At 42.3% G+C, this 22,926-nt stretch overlaps 1 protein-coding gene across 4 annotated transcripts in view; it reads right to left on the bottom strand.

Moving 5' to 3' along the window:
- Nucleotides 1-610: 610 nt before the first annotated feature.
- Nucleotides 611-22,926, bottom strand: part of LOC149786043 (guanylate-binding protein 6-like) — a 131,151-nt gene continuing 108,835 nt past the window's right edge. For all 4 annotated transcript variants that reach the window (XM_089976325.1, XM_089976324.1, XM_089976327.1 and 1 more), the window contains exon 10: nucleotides 611-3,112. In XM_089976325.1, coding sequence (XP_089832451.1) covers nucleotides 2,967-3,112 — 146 coding nt within the window. In that variant the 3' untranslated portion in view covers nucleotides 611-2,966. The remainder of the gene's footprint in view (nucleotides 3,113-22,926) is intronic.

The following is a 22,926-nucleotide window of genomic DNA, read 5'->3' as shown; positions in this document are numbered from 1 at the left end:
ATTATCCACAATAAATAAAAAATGATAAATTTGAATAACACGATAAGGCGAATTGCCATAGCAATGTAATACGCGACATTACGGAAGACACAAAATGAGATTAATAGAATCTATGTTGGGGTTTGGAACGAGACAAGGACACCCCAGTCAAGGAATATTATTATTTGTCTCCCCACGAGGCTTTGCCGGGTTGAGACACAAATAACGTAACTCCCCGCGACTGGGATTTCCTTGTCTTGGTAGAAACCACCAACTTAGATTATTTTTCTCTCCCAATGTTTTCCAATTCAATTAAAATAACTCTGCATTTTTGCAATATTGTTACCAGATTGTATATAGATATGTGTGTGTGTGTGTGTGTGTATGAGAGAGAGAGAGAGAGAGAGAGAGAGAGAGAGAGAGAGTTGTTGAGAGAGAGAGAGAGAGAGAGAGAGAGAGAGAGAGAGAGAGAGTTGTAAAAAGGTTAATCTGTGGCCTCGGGTCTTTCTTACGTGATTTTTTTTATATATAAAACTGTATATTCAGTTTAAGCGTAAGTCTTATAATAAATCGGATATCGTTTAAAGACGAATGATCGCAAGATAATAATAAGGAAATTGTGACTAGGTAATAAATTGAAGCTTTTATTTATAGCAAAAATAGTACTTACATCAAACAAGTAGATATTGACTAGTGAGAAAGGCGGTTAATGATACAGATGCACAAAAAAAAAACAGAAAGAAAAGGAAATGCTAGAAGCCATTATTGGAAAAAATCATTTACAAAGTAGGTTCAATTTTGAAAGTAGTTTCTTTAAGTCACAAACTTTGAATTAAACGTTTCAAAGCCCTCGGTCATGTCAAAGCTATTTCTTCAATGCGCAAGAATGAAAAAGAACGAATCTATGGAAATGCACGATGGTTGTGTCAAGACAATGATAACAACGTCGTCACTTATATATTAAATATCTTCCAGGAAGTAGAGTGAAAATTCATCCAATGCTTTTCAGTTTTATTCTCTTCGCGAACAGGTATACAAAAAGCAGCTTCCTTTTTGAAAGATTGCTGCTAACTTTATGAAGTGCCTCATTGAATATTCTAAATATAAGTAAAATTATTATCCTTATATCGATTCTGATTTCTTGTTTGTTATATTTCTTGACTGCAATAGAAAAAGGACATTTATTTTTCTTACATTAAAGAACAGAATCTTTTTCTTGAGGGACTTGGTTGGATTGCTTATATCACAAGTAAAAGGGATTCGGAACTTTTGCCTTATATAAGAATACATTATTCAGTTTTTATTATAACTGAACAGACGAACTGCATATGCACGTTTTGTAATGCTGTTTTTAATAAATATTTTGTATATTCAATTATTGGGAGGATAATGATTCGGTGAGGGCATATAAAAACAATGGTTTTGATACGAATAACAAATATGTTATTTTGATTGCTAAAAACTTCGACGATAGGGTGAACATATGTTTCAGACAATGATGATGAAATCAAATATGTTTTGCACATCGATCTTGGTCTAAAGAATGGCTAGTAACGTTTAATCCCTGCAAAGCTGATGCTTTTCTCTACTAGATTTTCGGTTTTCATCCCAAAATCCAGTCTTTGAAAATACTTAACTTCTACACTATGTCACAAACCTTTGGGCATTATGTTCTGTAATGATGGAAAATGGTTATCACAAATAAAGGAAATATATAATTCGTATCCAAAATGATAGTCACTTAGGGCATTACATGTTACTGATAAAGTCTCTGGACAAAATATAATGTATTTGTCATTTTATATGACCAAGTTTGAGGTATGAAAGTATTGTATGGAGAGGTTGTTCTCAAGAAAATTCAGACAGATTTAGAAAACTCAAGTTAGTTGTACCAAGAGTTATTACATAACAGAAGTATCAAAACTGAAAACTTGTAATGGAAAATTAGTAGATTTAAATTATAGGACAGGGGAAGCATTCATAAATTATAAATCTGTTATAAAATTATAAGCTGTCTGGGGATTTATTCTTTATGAACGATCCTCACCTCGCCTTCCGATCTAACAAGTTATAATCTAAGAAATAGATTTAATTTCGAAATTTAAAAAATTAGATTAAAAATATGAAGCAGACCATTTTTTACTTGGACGTTATCACGTAAACTATCGAATTTAGACGACACATATAACTTGTTAGCAATGTAACCCTCACCATGCTATGTACTTGGTGAAAAGAATATTAAATCCTCCTTGCAAGAATTAGAAATAACTGATGCGCTTGAATAGCGAGTTATCCAATAACCAGGTGATTTAGTTATTATTATGTAATGGTGGAGACGAGCACGAAACTTCTTTATTCTGTTAAAAGAGTGCTGCCGTTATGTAAATCAGTACAGGGTCCTACGTGTAAGCCTTAATCACCTACATCTGCCCACGAAGAATGTCCTGCTACTTCAAGGTTGATCTTTTGATCTAAATTGTAAAGCCATTAAACCAGTCCACGTTTTATTAAGAAAATCAAAGACTTATTTTATTCTATTTTCATCATACATTTCTAAGTGATTCGTTAGAGGAGTACATATTATTAGTTGTAATAACCATATCAATGATAAATGTAGTATATAAAGCTTATTTACTTTTTATGAAATTTATAGTTTTAATTGTTGTTTTAAAAATAAATTAAAATTTTACACGAACAATCCGCGGTCCATAAATAAAGTGTGGATATAGTTTAGTTTGTTCAATATAAGAATGATCTTCATTTAATTGCTAAATTAAATGGAAGCTTGGTCAATTTATTCAAAGACGAAAGCATCATACCTCATTGTAAATAAAGATAATACATAGCCTCATTGTAAATAAAAGAAATAAGAGTTTCATATCAATTCTACAATAAACAACATTGTCACTTGAAAGTCCTGGACCAAAATATACATCTTGTTTGCTGAAGCTTTTTGAAAATATTTACGTCTGTTTAGGATACTGAATTTAAGACCTTCGGAAATTCCATGGCCAGCTTCGAGCGATCCGATTCCAAAAGTTACTGTCAATTTCTTGCTTTAGTTTTGTCACTTCTGCACCTTTTATCTCGATAAGTTTGTTTAACTTTTCTTCAGCATCCATCTTTGTCTTCGCTGAAATTACAGATTGAAGGGATTAAAAGGATATAGCACCCTCTCCCTGTGTCCCTTTCATCTTTCCTTCCAAATTTAACAAATCGAGAACAGAAAATATATACCTTACTCAACGCTGCAAGACATGGAAACGGTAGTAAAACTGACCTCTATCCAAAATGTTGTTACGCATTTTGCAAGTGGGAAAAACAAAAATGTTTTCTTTTTGGGTACCGGACACCACATACATTAAAATAACATGGCTTTTAATGTGTTGGTAAAATGCAATTTGATATATCAATATTGTATAGAACACACTAGACAGGGCTGTGCCAAGTTCATTCATTCCGTCAATACACAGTTTTATGTAAGCAATCTTAACTACGTTGGAAATGGAAGTATGTGTAGTAATATGTGATATAAATAAGATATATGTATATTATGTACGCTGTATCTTTGATATGCCATTCCGTTTGTACATTTTCATTAAAAGGAAACTCTGCAAGCAAGGTTGGCTTTTAATAACAAAACTATACATCTCGTGGTATATCAATGATACAGCGTACACACACACACACACACACACACACACACACACACACACACACACAAGTAGTGAATGGGGACGCCCTAGGGACTAGGGGAGATCCATGTTAAAAAGGCAATATCCACTCTGGGGACTATGGAAAATTTAACATGGGAGAAAAAAATATCCACTCTGGGGACAAGGGAATTTAACATGGGAGAAAAAAATATCCATTCTAGGGACAAGGGGAATTGAACATGGGAGAAAAAATATCCATTCTAGGGACAAGGGGAATTGAACATGGGAGAAAAAAATATCTATTCTAGGGACAAGGGGAAATGAACATGGGATTTGTTTTTTTTGTTTTTTTTTTAAAAAAAAAAAAGAGGGTTGGCAATTGAAAGTCAATCTCTTTTCGAGACCTATGAGTGGCCCTGAAAAGGGCCTTTGGGTTTATGTTAATATGCCCTTAACATAAAGGGCATCTGCGGCATCTTCTTGTTCTCAAGCTGCGTCTTACTCGAGGGCCATAAATCAGTGTCCTCTTGAGGCAACCTTGTCTCTCCACGTACACTCTTCGTATCCACAGACTGGTGTCTGACTTGTGGACAACTGTCCACTTGGATCGGACATACATTAGCATGTCCGTCCTAAACATCATTGAAGAAACAAGGGTGGATGATTCGACTGTGGTCCACATCTTGAGGCACCGAGAACAGGTGAATCAATGCAGTGAACTGCGCTTATTTATAGGCGTAGGAAGGATTGAAATGGATTGAGTTCATTGACCAATCCAAACACGCGTTACAAAATTCAGTCAGTCCGCATCCAATCCGAAGAGAACAGTCTGTGACGTCACGTGGTCTATATAGATTCGCTAGCGCCTGTGTGCAGTCAATCGATGCGAGACAGTGATTCAACATGACGGAAACTCAGAAAACGATCCATTGGGGTGCACCAGCAGTGGAGACCGCCCAAGGGAACCCGGACTTACTTTCAGAAGAGGTAAATTGGGATTTTGTGGATTTTCTTACCTCGCAAGAATTTGTTCCGGAACCTTCGTCACCTTCATTACCGCAATTGCAGAATTTTAGACAGAGACAGAAAGAAGAATTGGAGAAATTTATACAACGACAAAAGGAAGCGGAACAAGCTTTTCTCCTACAGCAGCAAGAAGAAGAGGTAAGAAAAAAAAACAAGAAGAAGAAGTAGCAGCAAAGAAACAAGAGGGTGAAAATCAAACGGTCACGGTACTATTGGACATTTTAGCGGAGTTAAGAAGTCTGAAACAAATGTATCAGACTTCTTTATCACGACCGAAGAGAATACGACCTTCCCGAGCTAAACACGTCAACCCTGTGACTAACCCTACCGTACCACCCTTTGTGATTTCAACCAAATCATCATCATCAACAGTACGCAGTCCAGAAGTAGGCCTTGGCCGTGGCAAAGGCTTAAGACAGTTAAAGTTGATTGCTTAAACTCACCCCTACACCAAAAACCGAAGGCCCTTTTCAGGGCCACCCACGTCTCTCGAAAAGAGATACACTTTCAATTTGCCAATAACTCAAACAAAAAAATACGAAAAAAACCCCCATTTTACCCCTATAGGACGTGTATATGAGTGCGTGAGTGTAGCTTCTTATTTTAAAATCAAAACTCAAAGACACTTACCTTATATAATTAATTTATTCTTTTCTCAATACTTACAATCCAATTCACAATTCACAACATAACACTTTAAAAAGTTCATAGACTTCTTCTATCTCATTGTTTACTCTCTCTGTTTTTTTTCAATTTCTTCACCTTCACAGTCTTTTCCTCTTCTTCCTCCTCACTTTCTTCACTTCTTTTTTTCTCCTGTTTCTTTTTCTTCACCTGGCTGCTTTCTTCCTCTGAAGAATCCCTCTCTTCTTCTGAAGAATCCCTCTTTTCTTCTGACTCCTCTTGTTTCTTTTTTGGGCAATCTGGAGACCAATGTCCTTTTTCTTTACAATAATAACAGGTATCTTGACTTTTGTCTTTTCTAGCCCCTGTTTTTTTTTCTTTTTTGACGGTCTGGACACTCTGAAGACTAATGCCCTTTCTTTTGACAGATATAGCAAGTATCTTGACTTTTATCTTGAAAGGAAGGAGAGTAGTCCGTCGGCTGGTCTGAAGAGAATTTTCTAATGACCCCTCGCAAAGCTCTGATGAAACGTTCGATTTGGCTAGTCTCTTCCATCGTTGTGCTCGGTTTGAGAGTGAAATGAATAGTGAAAGGACAAGACACATGCCCTTTATATACGCTGGTCTGCCATGACTATAAATTAGTCCATGGTGTTTAAACTTGAGTCATTTGACGTTTTGCACTCATGATGAAACGATCCAATTCATTCGAGAAGAAAGAAAAAGAAGAAAGTAAGAGGAAGAAACGTGATCTATCGCCTCGTACCAGGGCTGAAATCTTGGCACAAATTCATGCCAGTGATTTTGAAGAGGACATGAGTGAACCAGAATCCGAACCCTCTAAACAAAGTTCACCACCCTTAGTCAACCCTGAAAAGTACTATTCCATTCGAGAGACGGAAAAGCGCTCCTCTAGAAAATTTAGAACCACGGCTTACAAATACACGGTGAAGTTTAAAGATTTCAAGTCCGAAGTACCGTTAGAGAAAGCAGAAGGGTTCATCACCGGGGTGTGGGATTCTTTGCTCACCACACTCAAGCGACAATGTCAACCCAAAGAAGACGATCGCTTGAGAATTTCCATACAACACGACGGTTTGAAATCCCCTGTTTGGATTGAGTTTAGCACCCCTGCAGAATTGACTGCTTCCAAAGTTATGGACAAGATTCAACACGTACAACAATCCAATGATCAGTTTGACATCACCGATGGAAAAGCTACACTCGACATGACCCACGTCTCTCCTCCTCAAGGGACTGGACGCAAAAAGGTCTTATTGGTGGACGACCTTCGCATCACCAAAACGAGCCTCGTACGAATTCACAACCCTCAAGACCAGATGTGTTTAGCCAGGGCTATCGTGGTGGGACGAACCTATGCCAACAAGAACGACACGGTAGAATGGAAAAGAGCCTGGGAGAACATTCGAAAATCGAACCGAGCCAAACAACGAAATGAAGCAGAACTCCTGTTACAACAAGCCGGACTGTCCAAAGACACACCCTGTGGCATTCCTGAGATGCAAAAATTGCAAGATGCCCTAGCTCCACGATACACCTTGAAAGTGTACCCTCAAGAAATGCGCGGGCCTCTGTTGTTTCGAGGGAAAGACTTTAAGGATGGAAAATACATTCATGTCTATTATCACGATGACCATTTCGATACCATTACCAGTATTACCGGATTCCTGGGATACAAATATTACTGTGAGAAATGTGACCATGGTTATAACAATCGAGAGCAACACAAACATTGCGGATTGAAATGCTCAGGATGTTTGGCCTCTCCACCCTGTCTGAGCGAAGGACCAGTGCCTTGTTCAACTTGTCTGCGCACGTTTGTCAACCCTTCCTGTTACCAACAACATTTCAAGACGCAAGGTTCACAGCAGAAATGTGCTTGTCAACTCCTGAGATTGTGCCCTACGTGTGGACAAGGCATACGTACCAACAGTGCCAAGGCACACGTATGTTCAGGAAAGAAAAAATGTCACATTTGTCACCACATCGTGGACTTGGAACACCAATGCTACGTGCAAAAATACCAACCCCCACCAGAGAAAGAGGATGGTCACAAGAAGAAAGGCAATTTCATCTTTTTCGATTTCGAATGCATGCAAGAGACTGGCATTCACTTTCACCATCGGAACGCATTCGGTAGATGGCTGGGACTTAGAAAACCCCAAGATCATGTACGAGTTTAACGGTTGCTTATTTCACGGATGTCCAGTCTGTTACCCTGACCGTGGTACTAAAATCAGATTTTACAACGAACCATGGAAGACTTGTACCAGGACACTTGTCAGCGACGCCTAAAGTTGGAACAGGAAGGATACCAAGTGGTGGAAATATGGGAACACGAGTACGATCACCGTATGAAAACCGATCCCGAGTTTAAACGCCTCGTGGAAAGTTACCAGTTCATGGACCCGCTGAACCCGAGGGATAGTTTGTACGGAGGAAGGACCAATGCCACCTGTTTGCTGTACCAAGCCGACGAAGAGAAAGGAGAAGAAATCAAATACTTGGAGGTGTGTTCGCTGTATCCCTACGTGTGTAAATATTGTCGCTTTCCTGTAGGGCACCCGCAATTGTTAACGGAACACATCGACCTGAAAAACATTCGACAATATGAAGGCTTGATCAAGTGTAAAGTTTCGCCTCCCACGAACCTATACCATCCCGTCTTACCTCACCATTGTCAAGGCAAACTGATGTTTACATTGTGCCGTACTTGTGCCGAAACGTGCAACCAAGATCAGCCTTGTCAGCACACCCAGGAAGAACGTGCCTTGACGGGGACGTGGGTTAGCGTGGAATTGTTCAAAGCTCTGGACATGGAATACCAACTGTTAGAAGTGTACGAAATTTGCCACTTTCCCAAGACACAACAATACCACAAGGGTGACCCCAGTCAGAAAGGCATTTTCGCAGACTACGTGGATGCCTTTTTGAAACTGAAACAAGAAGCCAGCGGCTATCCTTCCTGGTGTCACACTCCCGAAGACGAAAAGACATTCAAAGAGAAATACTATGAACAAGAAGGCATCTCTTTAGACCACATCGAGAAAAACGAAGGCAGGCGATCGTTTGCCAAAGTGATGTTAAATTGCTTGTGGGGTAAAATGGCACAACGACCGTGTTTACCCAAGACGGAATATTTGACCGAACCTTCCCGCTACTTCCAGATGATTCACGACAAAACCAAATACATGAAACACGTGGACGTCGTTCGAGAGAATTTGATCTTGGTCAATTACGAAGAAGATCTGGACTTTGTACAAGATGACCCTTTTGGAATGTCATCATTGCGGCTTACGTGACAGCTCATGCTCGCTTAAAATTGTACGAAGCTTTAGAACTGTTAGGGGAACGCGTCCTGTACTTTGACACGGACAGTTGCATTTACATCCATCACCCGAGTCAACAGCACCCTGACATTGAAGGAGACCGTTTAGGAGCCTGGACAGACGAGCATCCCGACGACAAGATTCTATGTTTCGTCAGTGGCAGTCCCAAAAATTACAGCTACGAATACCGGGACCCACAAGGAGAAGTGCACACGACGTGCAAAGTGAAAGGATTGACTCTGAATTATCGTACCAGTCGAGTGGTCAACTTTGGGGTATTGAAAGAAGCCTTGCAGTCTGGAAAAGATGAACACTTTAAAGTGACCACCTATCAACCCAACAAGATTGTACGTTTACCCACTCACCACATCGTCAGTCGACCCTTGGAAAAAGTCTATCAAATCGTGTACCAGAAGCGAGTGCGACTTCCCAATCATTTCACCTTACCGTATGGACACGTTGGTATTGGTCTGTATATAAAAAGGAACCCTAGGCAAGATCGATAGTTCATTGGGACTACCAAGACCGAGCGAACAAGATGAATACTTTCAGAGAAACACAAAACAAGTTTAGACAGGCACAATTCAAGTGTGGGGCTTCTGAAGTGGAATGCGATTGTGAGCCTTGCGATGGGTACGATGCTCTACGTTGTGACCTTAGCGATGCCGTAAAGCATCATGGGAACTTTGTTCTCACTACCCCATTCATGGAAAGTGATGCTGTGCGTGTCAAACCTGAGGGATGCGAAAGTGATGCTGCTCGTCCTCTTGGACATTTTACTGGGTTTCGTTTTAAAGGGGAATGTTCACCTTCACGTCTACCCCCGTACGGATGTCATCCAGCCCTGAGCAAACTCCTGTTCATGTCACCCAACCCTCATCGAAACGAACCTGTGAAAGACGAATATTCGTTTCCTGTGCGTTTGTCGGAATACTGCGACTTTGAAAATCGTCTTCAGTCGTTCAAAGGAAAATGGCCTAAGTATCTGGGAGGACCGACCCCCGAAGAATTAGCCAGAGCCGGATTTTTCTACTTGGGCGAAGGAGATAAAGTCAAGTTCTTCAGTTGCGGTGTGTCACTTCACCACTGGGAACCGCAAGATTTGGCCTACGTAGAACATGCTCGATGGTCACCGAATTGTCATTACTTACCCTTAGTTGGACCGAGACATTAAAGTAACTTACCATGTCGTTGACGAAGAAGAAACCAGACTGGCTAGGAGTCAAATGTTTGACATCACCGAGACCAGTATTTAAACTTCATTTCAAAAACGATATTGAATCATTACCTAAAGAACTGCAAGAGAAGATTTACAAGGAAGTTTGGCAGGGACTTGCCAGAGTGAAATCTCCATGGGTGACTGTAGAACTTTTGTGCCGAGAAATTCACAAGAGGAAAGTGAAAAAAGTCAACCAGTGTGTTAGATTTCTCTGGGTCAAGGGTGCATTCATCCTATTATATCGCTTTAGACCGTTTACATGAAAAGAGTTCAGTGACATTCTTGGACGTTACCCTGAATGGCAGTGGTCAGAAATTACTCACTATGTGGATTACTTTTGCTCTAGGAGAAGATTGTGAATTGTACGGACTGACCTATTCATGGATACTTTACAAGAGAACATTCGTGCTTTGCCTGTGGAGTTGAGAGAAAGGATTTACCGAGAGCTGGTGAAAATACAAGTGAAACGTAAAGAACAGTTGCATCCGTTACGTCACCAGATCTTTAAGCACTGGTACCTGAATGGTATAAGAGAACTGATTCGTCAGAAATTGTTTCAGTGGTCAGACCTTGTTCAATACTTCCAGGCCCCCGATGATCCACGTGTTGATCATTTTGGTTACTTCGAGATTCACCTAGTACAACACACTGAGGAAGACAAGGTAAAGGATTACCGACATATTTTACGTGGAATCTACTTAGCGGAAGAGGAAACTTCTAAACGAAGTCTGACGTTTCGGTTACAGTATGCAACATTTAAATTCCCCACTGGAAAACGAAGATCTCTGGCTAGAAAGTACGTGTATTGTTTCCGAAACAAAGAGACTATAAAAACAGGCTGCCATGCCACGACTTTTATCGCATGTAATCCAACAGATTCCGTGGAAGGAACTCAATGACCATATTCAAAGCGTGGATCATTACCATCGATTATTACAAGAACTGTATCCATTCAATTTGGGTCGACAAGTGGTGTGTGTCTTAGTGACTTGTTTTCTGGGATTTCGTTTACCAGCCGATTCCTCGTGGACTCTTTACGAACAGTATTTACCACCCATTCAACAAGAAAGTGGTGCCTTTAAATGTTCACGAGAGACTCCTTTTGCTCAAAGCCTTGCGGTTTCATCTGGATACTTCTCGACCTCTACGGGAAAAAAAGATTCGTCAACTTTTATCTATCCAAGACGTGTATGACGATGTGTGTGTAGCTTGTGACTTACACCCCCATTGGACAGATGTCCGTGCCTGGAAAGAATGGTATTTTGAGGCTTGGACCCAAGAAGTGGCCCAGTATGCACGAGAGTTGTTCAAGGAAAAAAGTTACTTTTCAACCTGTGTTAGTGACGGTGCCAGAAGAACCCATCACCCAGGACAGGACTGTCGTGGACAGGCCTGAAAGACCCTTTCGGGAGGACACTTGTGTGACCTTACCCCCTATAGAACTGGTCAGAACTTTACCCAAAACATGTTGTACAGACACTTGTTTTTATTCCACGTTAATGGTTATCATGTGCCTTTTATCCTTGTACTTAAGCCTTTGGCTTTTATGTATTTTTGTCTTTCGTATTCATGTTTAAAACATTCAATAAACGTGTTCTGAAGAAAAGTATATAAACTCTCGTCTTGTTTGTTTTCGTGACACAAGTGACATTCCTAACACTATGGCTACCTCTGCTGTCTCTGCTCCCTCTTCCTCTACTGTCAAAGTCATCGACGAACACTTAGATCGTGCCAGTTGGGAGGCTTTGTATCTTCGCCATCCCTTTAACATGCTCATTGCCGGACCTAGCGGTTCAGGCAAAACCGAATTCGTCAAACGTTTGATCGAACATAAACATCATTTGATAGATCGGCCACCTCAGCGGATCGTGTGGTGTTACAAAGAGTGGCAATCGGCGTACAGCCTCTTGCGAGAAAGTCAAGGCGATTCCATCGTGTTTGTGGAAGGCATTCCTAAAGAAGACGACGGTATCGTCTCTGACTCCCGTCAAACCCATTTGGTCATTTTTGACGACATGTTAGGAGAAGACGAAGAAGAAATTAAACTGTGGTTCACGCGCAAAGGGCATCACCGTAATGCCAGTGTCGTTTACATCACCCAAAATTTGTTTCAACAAAGTAAAGCCCATCGCACCATTAGTCTCAATGCGCATTACGTGGTCTTGTTTAAAAGCCCTCGAGATAAATCGCAAGTGCAAGTCTTAGCCAAACAGTTAGGAACGCCTTGGCTGACTCAGGCGTACGACGATGCCACTCAAACTCCACACGCCTATTTACTCGTCGATTTGAAACCTACGACCCCCGATGATTTGCGATTTCGTACCCACTTGTTTCACCACTGGTGCCAAGACGGAGGGCCTGTCCTGTACACGTCTCCGTCTTCGACTTAATTTCACTCCACAAAAAAATCTATAAAAACCTCAGACCCTTTTCGTCTGTCTCACACAACGTCAACATGACGTCCCTTCAGTCGCATCTTCCCGTCAAATTGATTCGTGCCTTATATGGCATCAGTCGAGAAAAAAATCCACAAATACGAGCTCGTGTCTTAGAAGCTAGTCTCAAAGAAGTCTTACGATGGTTCACGGTGACGGCACGTCAATTACTCCAAGGGATCATTCAGATTCCTCATAAAACCAAACGCTTTTTTGATCGAAACAAAGTCGCTTTGACCCAACTGGCCGATCCCCGCATCGACACTCAAACCAAAAAACAAATCATTTTGAAACCTGGAGGGAGCGGTACTCTAGGAGGGGTCATCATTCGCTCTCTCTTAAGATGGGATCCTAATGCCCCCAAACTTCTCCCCAAGAAAAAAGTCAAACGAAGCCCCAAGAAGAAGAAAAAGACCAGGTCCCCAAGGAGAACTTCTCCAGTGGCGGGACCCTCCTCTTACCAGACACCACCCCAGAAAAAGAAAAGAAGCCCCCAGAAAAAGAAACAGAGAAAAAGTCCCCAGAAAAAGAAAAGTCCACAGAAGAAAACGCAACCTTACACTCGCAAACCACGACCTGCCACGGCGGTGACCGTGTCTCCGGCAGCCTCACGTTCATCCACTTCTCCGTTGATGACACCAAGAACTGAAGAGTACTTGGAGACGTTGATCACACCAAGAACTTCTCCGTTGATGACCCCAAGAAGAACTTCCCCAGTGGCAGGACCCTCCAATTTAGTGGCAGTGGCTGCTGCTCACAAAGTACCTTCTCCCAAAATCAAAGTCCAAGAAAGATCGGGCATGTTACAAAGTTTACTGGATTTGTCCAAGCAAGAACTGGCTCGATTTAGTCCATTGCGTACCCCTGCACGACGTGTCATGCCTGTCTTGAAGTTGATACGACGTAAAGACAATCGGTGGCGACGCGTTCCAGTATAAAAAAGGCCTGTGACCAAGTCGGGGTATCAGTGTTTTTGGTGCTGAAGACTCAAAGATGTCACCCTCCAGAAAACATCCCTCTTCTAAACAACCCCAAGGAAAGAAAAGAAAAGGACTGCCTCCTCGTTTAGTCAAACATGGGGACATGTTATCTGTCCTGTCCGAAGCTTCTCAACCTCTACGAAAAAAAACCTCATTCAATCAGCCTCCAAAGAGGTCATCGATACCGTGTGCGAATGTTGTTTGAACGTCTTGAAAGGCACGCTCCCTTTGTCCAAACACCAGAAACAATGCTTAGGCAAACATCGTCACGTTCTTCGCCAAATGGTTCAAAAGAAAATTCCCATTCGTCAAAAGAAGAAGATGTTGGTCCAACGTGAAGGCATTTTACCCCTCTTGTTAGGCCCCTTACTGAAAGGAGTCTTGGCAACCATGTTGGGAGGACTGGTGGGAGCAAGATAAAAAGGCCCTCGGAAGTCCCAAGATCTCAGAATCGACCCCTGACAACCCCATGGAAGGACGAAAACTAGCTTTAGTGCCTTACAAACGATGGATGGAATACCATCGTTGGCAAGAACAACGCACCCCGCATTTACCTCCCAATCCCCATTTGAGCGCGATGTCCCAGTTACAACACGAATTGCAGTCTTTGATGGATCGCCAAGATTTGTCCGAAACAGAAAAATCGCAAAAGTACGGTCAACTCTTGCAACGACTGCAACTCTTTCACCAGAAAGCTTTAGACGAAACAGCTCTACCCACTCTGAAAGATTTTAAGACCTTGATGAAAAGTCCAGCACCATCACCAGTACCAGTACCACCACTACCAGTGACCAAGACAGAAAAAGGAGAAGAAGAAGAAGGGTTTCAAACTCCACCAGAAAAAGTACGCAAGTTAAAAACACCACCTACCTCCAGAATTGGATGGATTAAAAAGATGATGGCCACCCCTTCTTCATCATAAGAGAAAAAGAAAGTGAAGACAGAAGTGAAGACAGAAGTGAAACAAGAACCGATATCCCCCTCTCAGACATCCTCCTCTTCAACACCTATTGCCGGTCGCACACGCAAAGCATTGCAATCCAAGAAAATACCCCAAGAGAAAAAGAGTAGCATCCTCCAAGAGTGGGTGTCTTATTAACACACAAACACAAAAAATGGAAAATGTCTTAGCCAGCATTTACTACGATCCCTCTCATCCTGCAGGTTACGGAGGAGTTCAAAAATTGTATCGTGCTGCCAAAACTCGACTGAAAAGTCTCCGTTTACCTCAAGTGCAACGATGGTTACAAGAACAAGCTACCTACACTTTACACAAATCCACTCGACGCAAGTTTTCCAGAAGTCGCACCCGAGTGGAAGGCAACGATCATCAATGGCAAGACGATTTAGCCGATGTCTCTCATTTGGCCAGCTACAATCGTGGCTACAAATATTTGTTTTGTGTCATCGACGTCTTTTCCAAATTTGCCTGGGTCGTGCCCTTGACTTCCAAATCCAGCATCGAGTCAGTGCGAGCCCTGCAACGAGTGTTGAAACAAAGCGGTCGTCACCCTCTTCGATGGCAAACGGACAAAGGCACCGAATTTCTGAACCAAGCTTTCCAAAAAGAATTAAAGAAACGTGACATTCATTTTTTGACCACCGAGAATCCCGAAACCAAAGCCAGCATCGTGGAACGTTTTCAACGCACTTTGAAAGAACGCATGTGGAAATATTTTACGCATCACCACACTCTGAAGTACATCGACATCTTACCGCACCTGGTGCAAGCGTACAACCAATCTTACCATCGAAGCATCGCAAGAAGTGACTCCCGAGAACGAAGTGTTGGTGTTTGAGGGCCTGTTTGGTACGTCCCCGACGAGGGCTGTCCCCAAAAAAAGTGGAGAGTTGGCCATAGGAGATTGGGTGCGCATTGGCAAAACCAAACGCACTTTCGACAAAGGTTAGTTACCTAACTGGACGACCGAATTGTTTCGTGTCAGTGGACGAGTGCATGGCCGTCATCCTACCGTCTATAAATTGGAAGACATGAACGGAGAAGTGCTCAAAGGAACGTTTTATCTGCCCGAGTTACAACGTGTGACCAAAAAAGAAGACGACGTGTACGACATCGAAAGCATTCTCGAACGCAGAACCCGTAAAGTGGGCAAACGACGTGTGAAAGAAGTCAAAGTACGTTGGAAAGGATATCCACCCAGTTTTGATTCTTGGATCGATGCTTCGCAAGTCATGGACTATAAAAAGAAGTGACCATCATGCCCTTTCACACAGGCGCAGCTACTACGGCTACCAATCCTTCACCCAGTTGTTCTCTACAAGATTTGCAAAAACAACCCTTGTGGGTGTGGTGTGGAGAACGTGTGCCTAAAACGCAAATCGTCTTTTTCTGCCAAATCTTCGTGGTGTATTGTGTCATCGGGGCAGCCATCGCCAATTTGAGTTTGCAACAAGGAGACAAACAATTGTGGACCATTTTATTGAGCAGTTGCGTCGGTTACCTGCTTCCCAATCCCTCCCTGAAATTCTCCTCGAACGGGAACTACGGGAACCTTTTGTACAGTGCCAGTGCCAGTGCCAGTCACCACTCCAATAACAACAACAACCCCATTTTAGGAGGAGACACGCCTCTGACGTCCAGTAACCCCTCGGACAGCCACAGAACTCTGGAATTATGAGTCACCAAAACCAATTTTACTTAACCTTACCCAGTGACAGTTCCATGGAGGTGTTTCCCCACAACACGTGGTGCTGTTACACGGCCAAATTACCTCAAGCCATCCTATTAGATCACGAAGCCCATTGGGAAGTGGCTTTAGTGGAAATGATTCACCCTACACAAATCCAAAACATCACTGAAAAGCAAAACACTTTTGAGGTCGAAATCCTGAACCAACAATTTCAAGAAACCATGAATGAAATTGGGTTTTCAGGCGACATAAGACCAGCCAACAATCCAGCCTTCAGTATCTACACCTTGAAAATTCCTTCAGGGTTTTATTTTAGTGGCCAACATTTGGTGGATACCATTGCTTCCAGGCTCGAGTTAGCCTTTGGCAAAGCCCTGAACAGAACCAGAAAAGGTGTCACCCTGGAGTACCATAAAGTGGCTCGTCGCTTACTGATGAAATTTCAGGATATCCAAACGTTGTCCATCAGTTTTAATCGTGACTTGTTTGATATTTTAGATGGAGACACAAAAATGGCTCCAAATTTTAAACCGAAGATCAACAGCAATACGGAATTTTACAAGTTTTTTCGATTCCCTGTAGAACTGAACCAACGACTGAATTTGATGTTTGTGTATTCCGATGTGGTGGAGTACAACGTGGTGGGACACACCTCCGTACCGTTACTGCGTGTCATTCCTTTCAAAGTGGATAGTGCCACGACCAATGACCAGGAAGGTGGAAACACTTACCACGTCCACCGCGAATTTGTACATCCTCACTATTTGCCCGTCAGTAAGTCGTATATGGACACGGTCAACATTGCTATAAAAGGAGATCTGGGACAAAATATTCCATTCACCAAAGGAAAAGTCACGGTGAAACTCCATTTTCGAAAACGGTTCTCTCACGACTCGTAAGTCATGTATCCAGTGTACCGAGGGGTTGCTCGACAGCGAGGACACGGTTTAGGAGATATGTTAAAATCGGCCTTTCGTTCGGTGGCCCCGGTGTTGAAGCCGATGGTGACACGCGGATTGCACGCCTTGAAAGATGCGGCACTGACGCAAGGCAAGGAATTTCTCCAAAATGTCATCATGGACAAACAAAACCCTAAAGAAGCCTTCATGAGGGCAGGCAAAAATGTCTTGCTGCAAACGGGCAAAGACCTTTTGAGCCGACGAGACACACCTATAAATGCCCTGCACGCTACCGAGTCAGGCATTCAGCAAGGACAAGGCAGAAAGAGACGACGAAGAAAACACCCTTTAACCAGACTTCACACGTCTAAAGCTAGAAAGGCAAAGAAAAGAAGAACCGTTCGAGACTTAGACGTTTTCGATTATTGAGACACAGAGAAAAAATGATGCACCGAGAGTCTTGCGCTTCTTCCAAGTCGGAACTGGATCTGTTTGCCATGCCACCCACCATGATGACCATGCAAGAATCCCAATGGGTAGAATTTCACCCCGTCTCCTCATTGACCGATTCCGCTCCCATCGAGTTTGAAATCAAAGGACAACCCAAAGATTACATCGATCTGAATAGCAGTTACTTGTACCTGAAAGTCAAAGTTCTAGATAAGACAGGAGGTGATATAGACACTGAAGCAGTAGCTCCCGTCAACAATTTCATGCATTCCTTGTTCAGTGGAGTGGACTTGTACTTGAATAACAAACTAGTCAGTAGCAGCATGGATACTTACCCTTATCGAGCGTACCTGGAAAATCTCTTGACGTACGGAATAGACGCGAAGAACACTCATCTCAATGCCTGTGCGGTATGGGAAGCTGACGATGCAGGCCAGTTTGAATTATTGGAAACTGATACAACTGATAAAAAGAAAGAATACAATGAGGGATTTGTAGAACGAAGAAACAAAATCAAAGACGGACAGAGTTTAGAACTGATGGATCGTTTGCATTTGGACATGTGGTTGCAAGAAAAGTATTTGCTGAACGGGGTGGATGTCCGCCTGAGACTGAATCGTAGCAGTAGCGCTTTCCATTTAATGGCTGGTGCTGACGATTACAAAACCAAAATCCAAGAAGCCAGACTCAACGTACGCCGTGTGGAAGTGTTACCTAAAGTGGGAAACGACATCAGTCAGACGTTGAGAAGAACGACCGCCAAGTATCCCATACGACGCGTGGAAGTGAAAACCTTCACCATTCCCAAGGGACAGCGATCCATGATCGAAGATCATCTGTTCCAAGGACAGTTACCCAAACGTTTGATCGTTGGTATCGTCGAGAATACAGCCTTCAACGGAGCTGCCAATAAAAATCCTTTCTACTTTCAACACTTTGGCGTGTCCAAGATCGAAGTCGGTCGCGATGGAAAAACCTTGTGTACCCGACCTTTCGAACCCGACTTTGACAAGAAGAATTACTTGAGGTCGTACTTGTCCTTGTACGAAGCTACCGGACAGTTAGGAACCAACACCAGTCATGGCATATCGTACGACGATTATGCAGGAGGCTATGCTTTGTGGGCTTTCGATTTCACTCCAGACCAAGGCAGCGACGAGGGACATTTCCACCCTATAAAATCCGGCCAGATTCGTGTGGAAATTCAGTTTGCAAAACGAGACCCTGATGAAACGGTGAACGTCATACTGTATGCAGAATTCGATAATACGATAGAAATCAACAGTTTGAGAAAAGTCATTCTAGATTATTAGAAGCCATGGAAGACTGTTATCCCTCTTTACAAAGTTGAGAAACTTTGGAGATGGAATGTAAGGAGATCGTGGAAGAAGAATCTCAAGACAAAGACGAAGAAGTTGTCATGATGAAGTCTAGATGGCCAGAACAAGAAGCCCATTTAGTCTCCTGTTTTGCCAAACACTTGGTCGAAAAAATGACGGAATTGATCCAAAAACATTGCTATGGATGTCAAAACGATCATCCCAGTCAAATTCAACACGATAAATGTCTGATGCTGAGTCAAGAAGAAAAATTGGACGAGTATCTGGACGAAGCTTGGAGTCTCATCTCGGACGAAGCTCTCCTGAATCAGAGTGAGGAGACGAAACGAAGAAACGGTTATTTGTCAGACATTTTCAAGCAAAAAGTCAGGATCGAATTGATGACTTATTATTACCTGTGAAGAAGAAAGAAACATGGATACCTGGGAACTTTATTACCTTTTGAACCACAATTCGTATACGGCTTCTTGGAATCCTGTCGTCTGTGCTAAAGATGAACTCCCTCATCGCAAACCTCAAGACCATCTAGCTTATGTCATCAACACGGACGACAGTCATCTCCCAGGAACCCACTGGGTAGCCGTTTACTTTCCTCAAGAAGGATGTGTGGAATATTTCGATTCGTACGGATTACCCCCTTTGGAAGACGATATCATTGACTTTATGAGAAGAAATGCTCAGACCACCCGATTCAATAATGTGAAATTACAAGGCACAGATTCCTTGGTGTGTGGACAGTACTGTGTGTATTTTCTGCATCATCGCAGCCTGGGCTATTCTTTAGAACATTTAGTGACTCATTTTGATCCTCGTTCTTCTTCAAGAAACGATGTGAAAGTAGATCGATGGTTCTGTGACCATTATGTTTATCTTTTGTCTCAAGCTAGGAAACGTAGTGTCCATCAATGGCCTAATGACTTCCAACAGTGGAAATCACAATTTCATTCACAACGTTGTCAGCCCTGTTTAAAGTAGAGTGTGAATTGAAAAAATGTTTGTGATTTGAAAAAAATGTTTGATGTTATATTGTTGGATTATTGTTAAAAATGTTAGAGTTGTCTGTTAGTGTTAAGTGATTTTGAATAAAAAATGTTGTGTTTTGAAGAAATAAATGCCTTTGTCTTTTGTTTGGCTATAATAATGTTGATTCATGCTCTTTGACTTCTCTCTATCTCTCTCATGACACTCATTGAACCTTGCGGCTCGAAAACCGTAGAGGGATGTTTTCCTTCACGTCCGCGCTTTGACTTTAAGAACCTGGGCAGTTTCCAGTCAAACCATCCATTGTCGACTCATCCTCCTACGAAGATGTGCTCCAAACTAGCTAAGCTAAACGAAGCCTACGTGAATTTGCATAGGGTCAGACACAGTCTGATACCGAAAGCTGAAGAGATAGAGAATGTGAGAATGTTAAAAGTCACTGAAGACCTGATAGAAGAGCTCTTCAGAGAAGAAGTGAACAGGGAGAAAGAAGAATGGACAGAGAAGTACAGACTTCAGAGACAGCAGCAGCAGCAACAACAACAGCAGCAGCAGGAACCTGAACCTGACAGAGGCTTTGTCGATTGTTGTATCGACACCAAAGAGTTCTTCTTCTCTTTCCGAAGAAGCAGACCTATCGTCAGAAAGTCTATCCTCAGAGGACGTCGCATTCTTAGAAACTAAAAGATTGCCATAGCAAACAAAAAAAAAACAGCCCTTTTCAGGGCTACCCAATACTCTAGAAAAGAAATAACAATCCATTTGCCAATGTGTGTATGTAGAGTAGTGTGAATATAAACACTAACTCTTTTTTATAGTGTGAGTGTATGTGTTTGTGTATATGATTGTGTGTTTGTAAGTGCTCACGTACGTTTGTGTGGATAGTAGATTAAGATCATGTTTGTTTTTTTTGCTGTTTGACGGTTGGGGGGAGAGTAGATTTGGGGTTTGATTGCTTTGCGTTGTGGATAGTATATTGAAGTGATTAATGAAAATTTTTAAATTAGTAATGGGTAGTATAAAAAAGTGAGTGAGTGTTTCTTTTAGGTCCGCGCGTTGTTTGGTCATGATCTAGGTAAGATCAGTTTTGTTTTAGGGGATGTTTTCCATCACGTCCGCGCTTTCAGTATAAATTGAAACTCGTTCGGCAGTCTAGCTACCCTTGTTGATTGATCAAGAGAATGAACACCAGACTAGCAAAACTGCTTGAACTTCATGTACACCTGGAATATGCCAGGCGTATAGTGAATGAACTGGCTGCAGAGGCCCTAGTAGAAGAGGGAAGGATGAAAGAGGAGGAGAGAAGAAACAAAGAAGAGGAGAGAGGAAATTTCAGAATCCCAGAGACAGAAAATTGGGATTCTGAAGCCACTTATCCCGCCTCTGCTCTTCCCCCAAAACGAGTGAAAAGAGACTGGGGAAGAAGATGTGTGTGTGGTGCCAGGCCTGGAAGGTGCCATCATTAACCAGGTGTCATGGAGTTCAAAAACAAACAGCCCTTTTCAGGGCTACCCAATACTCTAGAAAAGAAATAACAATCGATTTGCCAATGTGTGTAGGTAGAGTAGTGTGAATATAAACACTGACTCTTTTTTTCTAGTGTGAGGGTATGTATTTGTGTTTGTGTTTGTGTGTTTGTAAGCGCTCACGTACGTTTGTGTGAATAGTAGATTATGGGTTTGTTTATTGTTTCTTAGCGTATGTGGAGAGTATAGTTTGGGTTTTGTAACCGATCACGTACGATTGTGTGGATAGCAGATTATGGATTTCATTTTAATGATTTGCGTGTGTAAATAGTAGATTTTGGGGTTTGTTTATTGCTGGTTCACGTATGTGGATAGTAGATCATATGAAATGAGAAAAGTAGGGGATTCATTGACCCTCCCTATGTAAGAGTAGGTAGCTTGAAGGAAGCTCTGGAAAATACAACATTAGTAAGATGCTTCCTACAAGATATCTTATTATGGAGTGAGTGGTCTTTTGTGAAATGGGGTGTTGACCAACTTATAAAAGCCGAGGAACTTATGAAACGAGTGCTGACCCAAGAAGTAGAGAACATAAAGGAAAGGTGGACTAAAGAAAGAAAGGAAGAACAGAATAAGAAGAAGAAATTAGAATTCGACCAACTGAATAACAACTGGATGAAGATACAGGCCAAGTTCCGAGCCATGGGTCACCCGGACTGGATACCGGGAACGGAAAAGAAGAAAGGAATGATGGAAAAAATAAGAGGATGGATAAAGAAGTTAGGGAGTTAGAAGAAGAAGAAGAAACCCAAAGGCCCTTTTCAGGGCCACTCATAGGTCTCGAAAAGAGATTGACTTTCAATTGCCAACCCTCTTTTTTTTTTTTTAAAAAAACAAATCCCATGTTCATTTCCCCTTGTTCCTAGAATATATATATTTTTTTCTCCCATGTTCAATTCCCCTTGTCCCTAGAATGGATATTTTTTCTCCCATGTTCAATTCCCATTGTCCCTAGAATGGATATTTTTTTCTCCCATGTTAAATTCCCTTGTCCCCAGAGTGGATATTTTTTTTCTCCCATGTTAAATTTTCCATAGTCCCCAGAGTGGATATTGCCTTTTTAACATGGAACTCCCCTAGTCCCTAAAGTATCCCCATTCACTATTCACACACACAAACCCACCAAGTCTCAGCCATTGGATCTTGGCTCCGCTGTCTTGTGGATATCTTAGAAAGAAGGAAAGGCTACGGGGGTAAACCCAAACCGAAAATCCGGAGTAGAGCCCCTAAAGAGGTTAGGTATCAACTACGACTTCCTTCCGGCAGCTCCTGTATCAGAACTGGTGCCAAATGTCATGCTCAGCATTCCTTTGGACCCCACCAGCAAGGAAGAGAGGGGGCTCCTGACGTCTGGGCAGCCCAGGATCTCCATACTCCACGCCCAGGCTGGCGCCATGGAGAGGTCACTCCAGTCTTGCTACTGAGTGAGGAAACCACACGGAAGCTGCCAGTTTACGGGTTATAAGTCCCACCCAATTGGCGTAGGAAAGGGGCGCCACGGTTCAGCTTCGACGGTGGGATGGATCTTCGTGTTCCACTGGCCGACTACCGCCCGCCTCAAACCAGGCATACCCCGGTCAATAAGGTGTTGACCCGCCACCGTCTGCCTCTTCCAGTGGGTGTGTGGAGCTTAGTGTGTTGCTCGGCATGACATGCAGACGGTAATTCCACACCAGACAAAAGAAACAATAAACCAATAAAGAAGACTCAAGCTCTTCGATGTGCAAGCTGGAACGTGCGTACCATGTGCACAGGCATCTCTGACGACATTAGGGATGTGGACGACACCAGGAAGATGGCCATCCTCGAT

Source organism: Sinohyriopsis cumingii, chromosome 12 (genome assembly GCF_028554795.1).
Source record: "Sinohyriopsis cumingii isolate HCF-2022 chromosome 12, ASM2855479v2, whole genome shotgun sequence".
Classification (NCBI taxonomy): Eukaryota; Metazoa; Mollusca; class Bivalvia; order Unionida; family Unionidae; genus Sinohyriopsis; species Sinohyriopsis cumingii.
The sequence above is the reverse complement of the archived record's forward strand: the minus strand, read 5'-3'. Positions and strand labels throughout refer to the sequence as shown.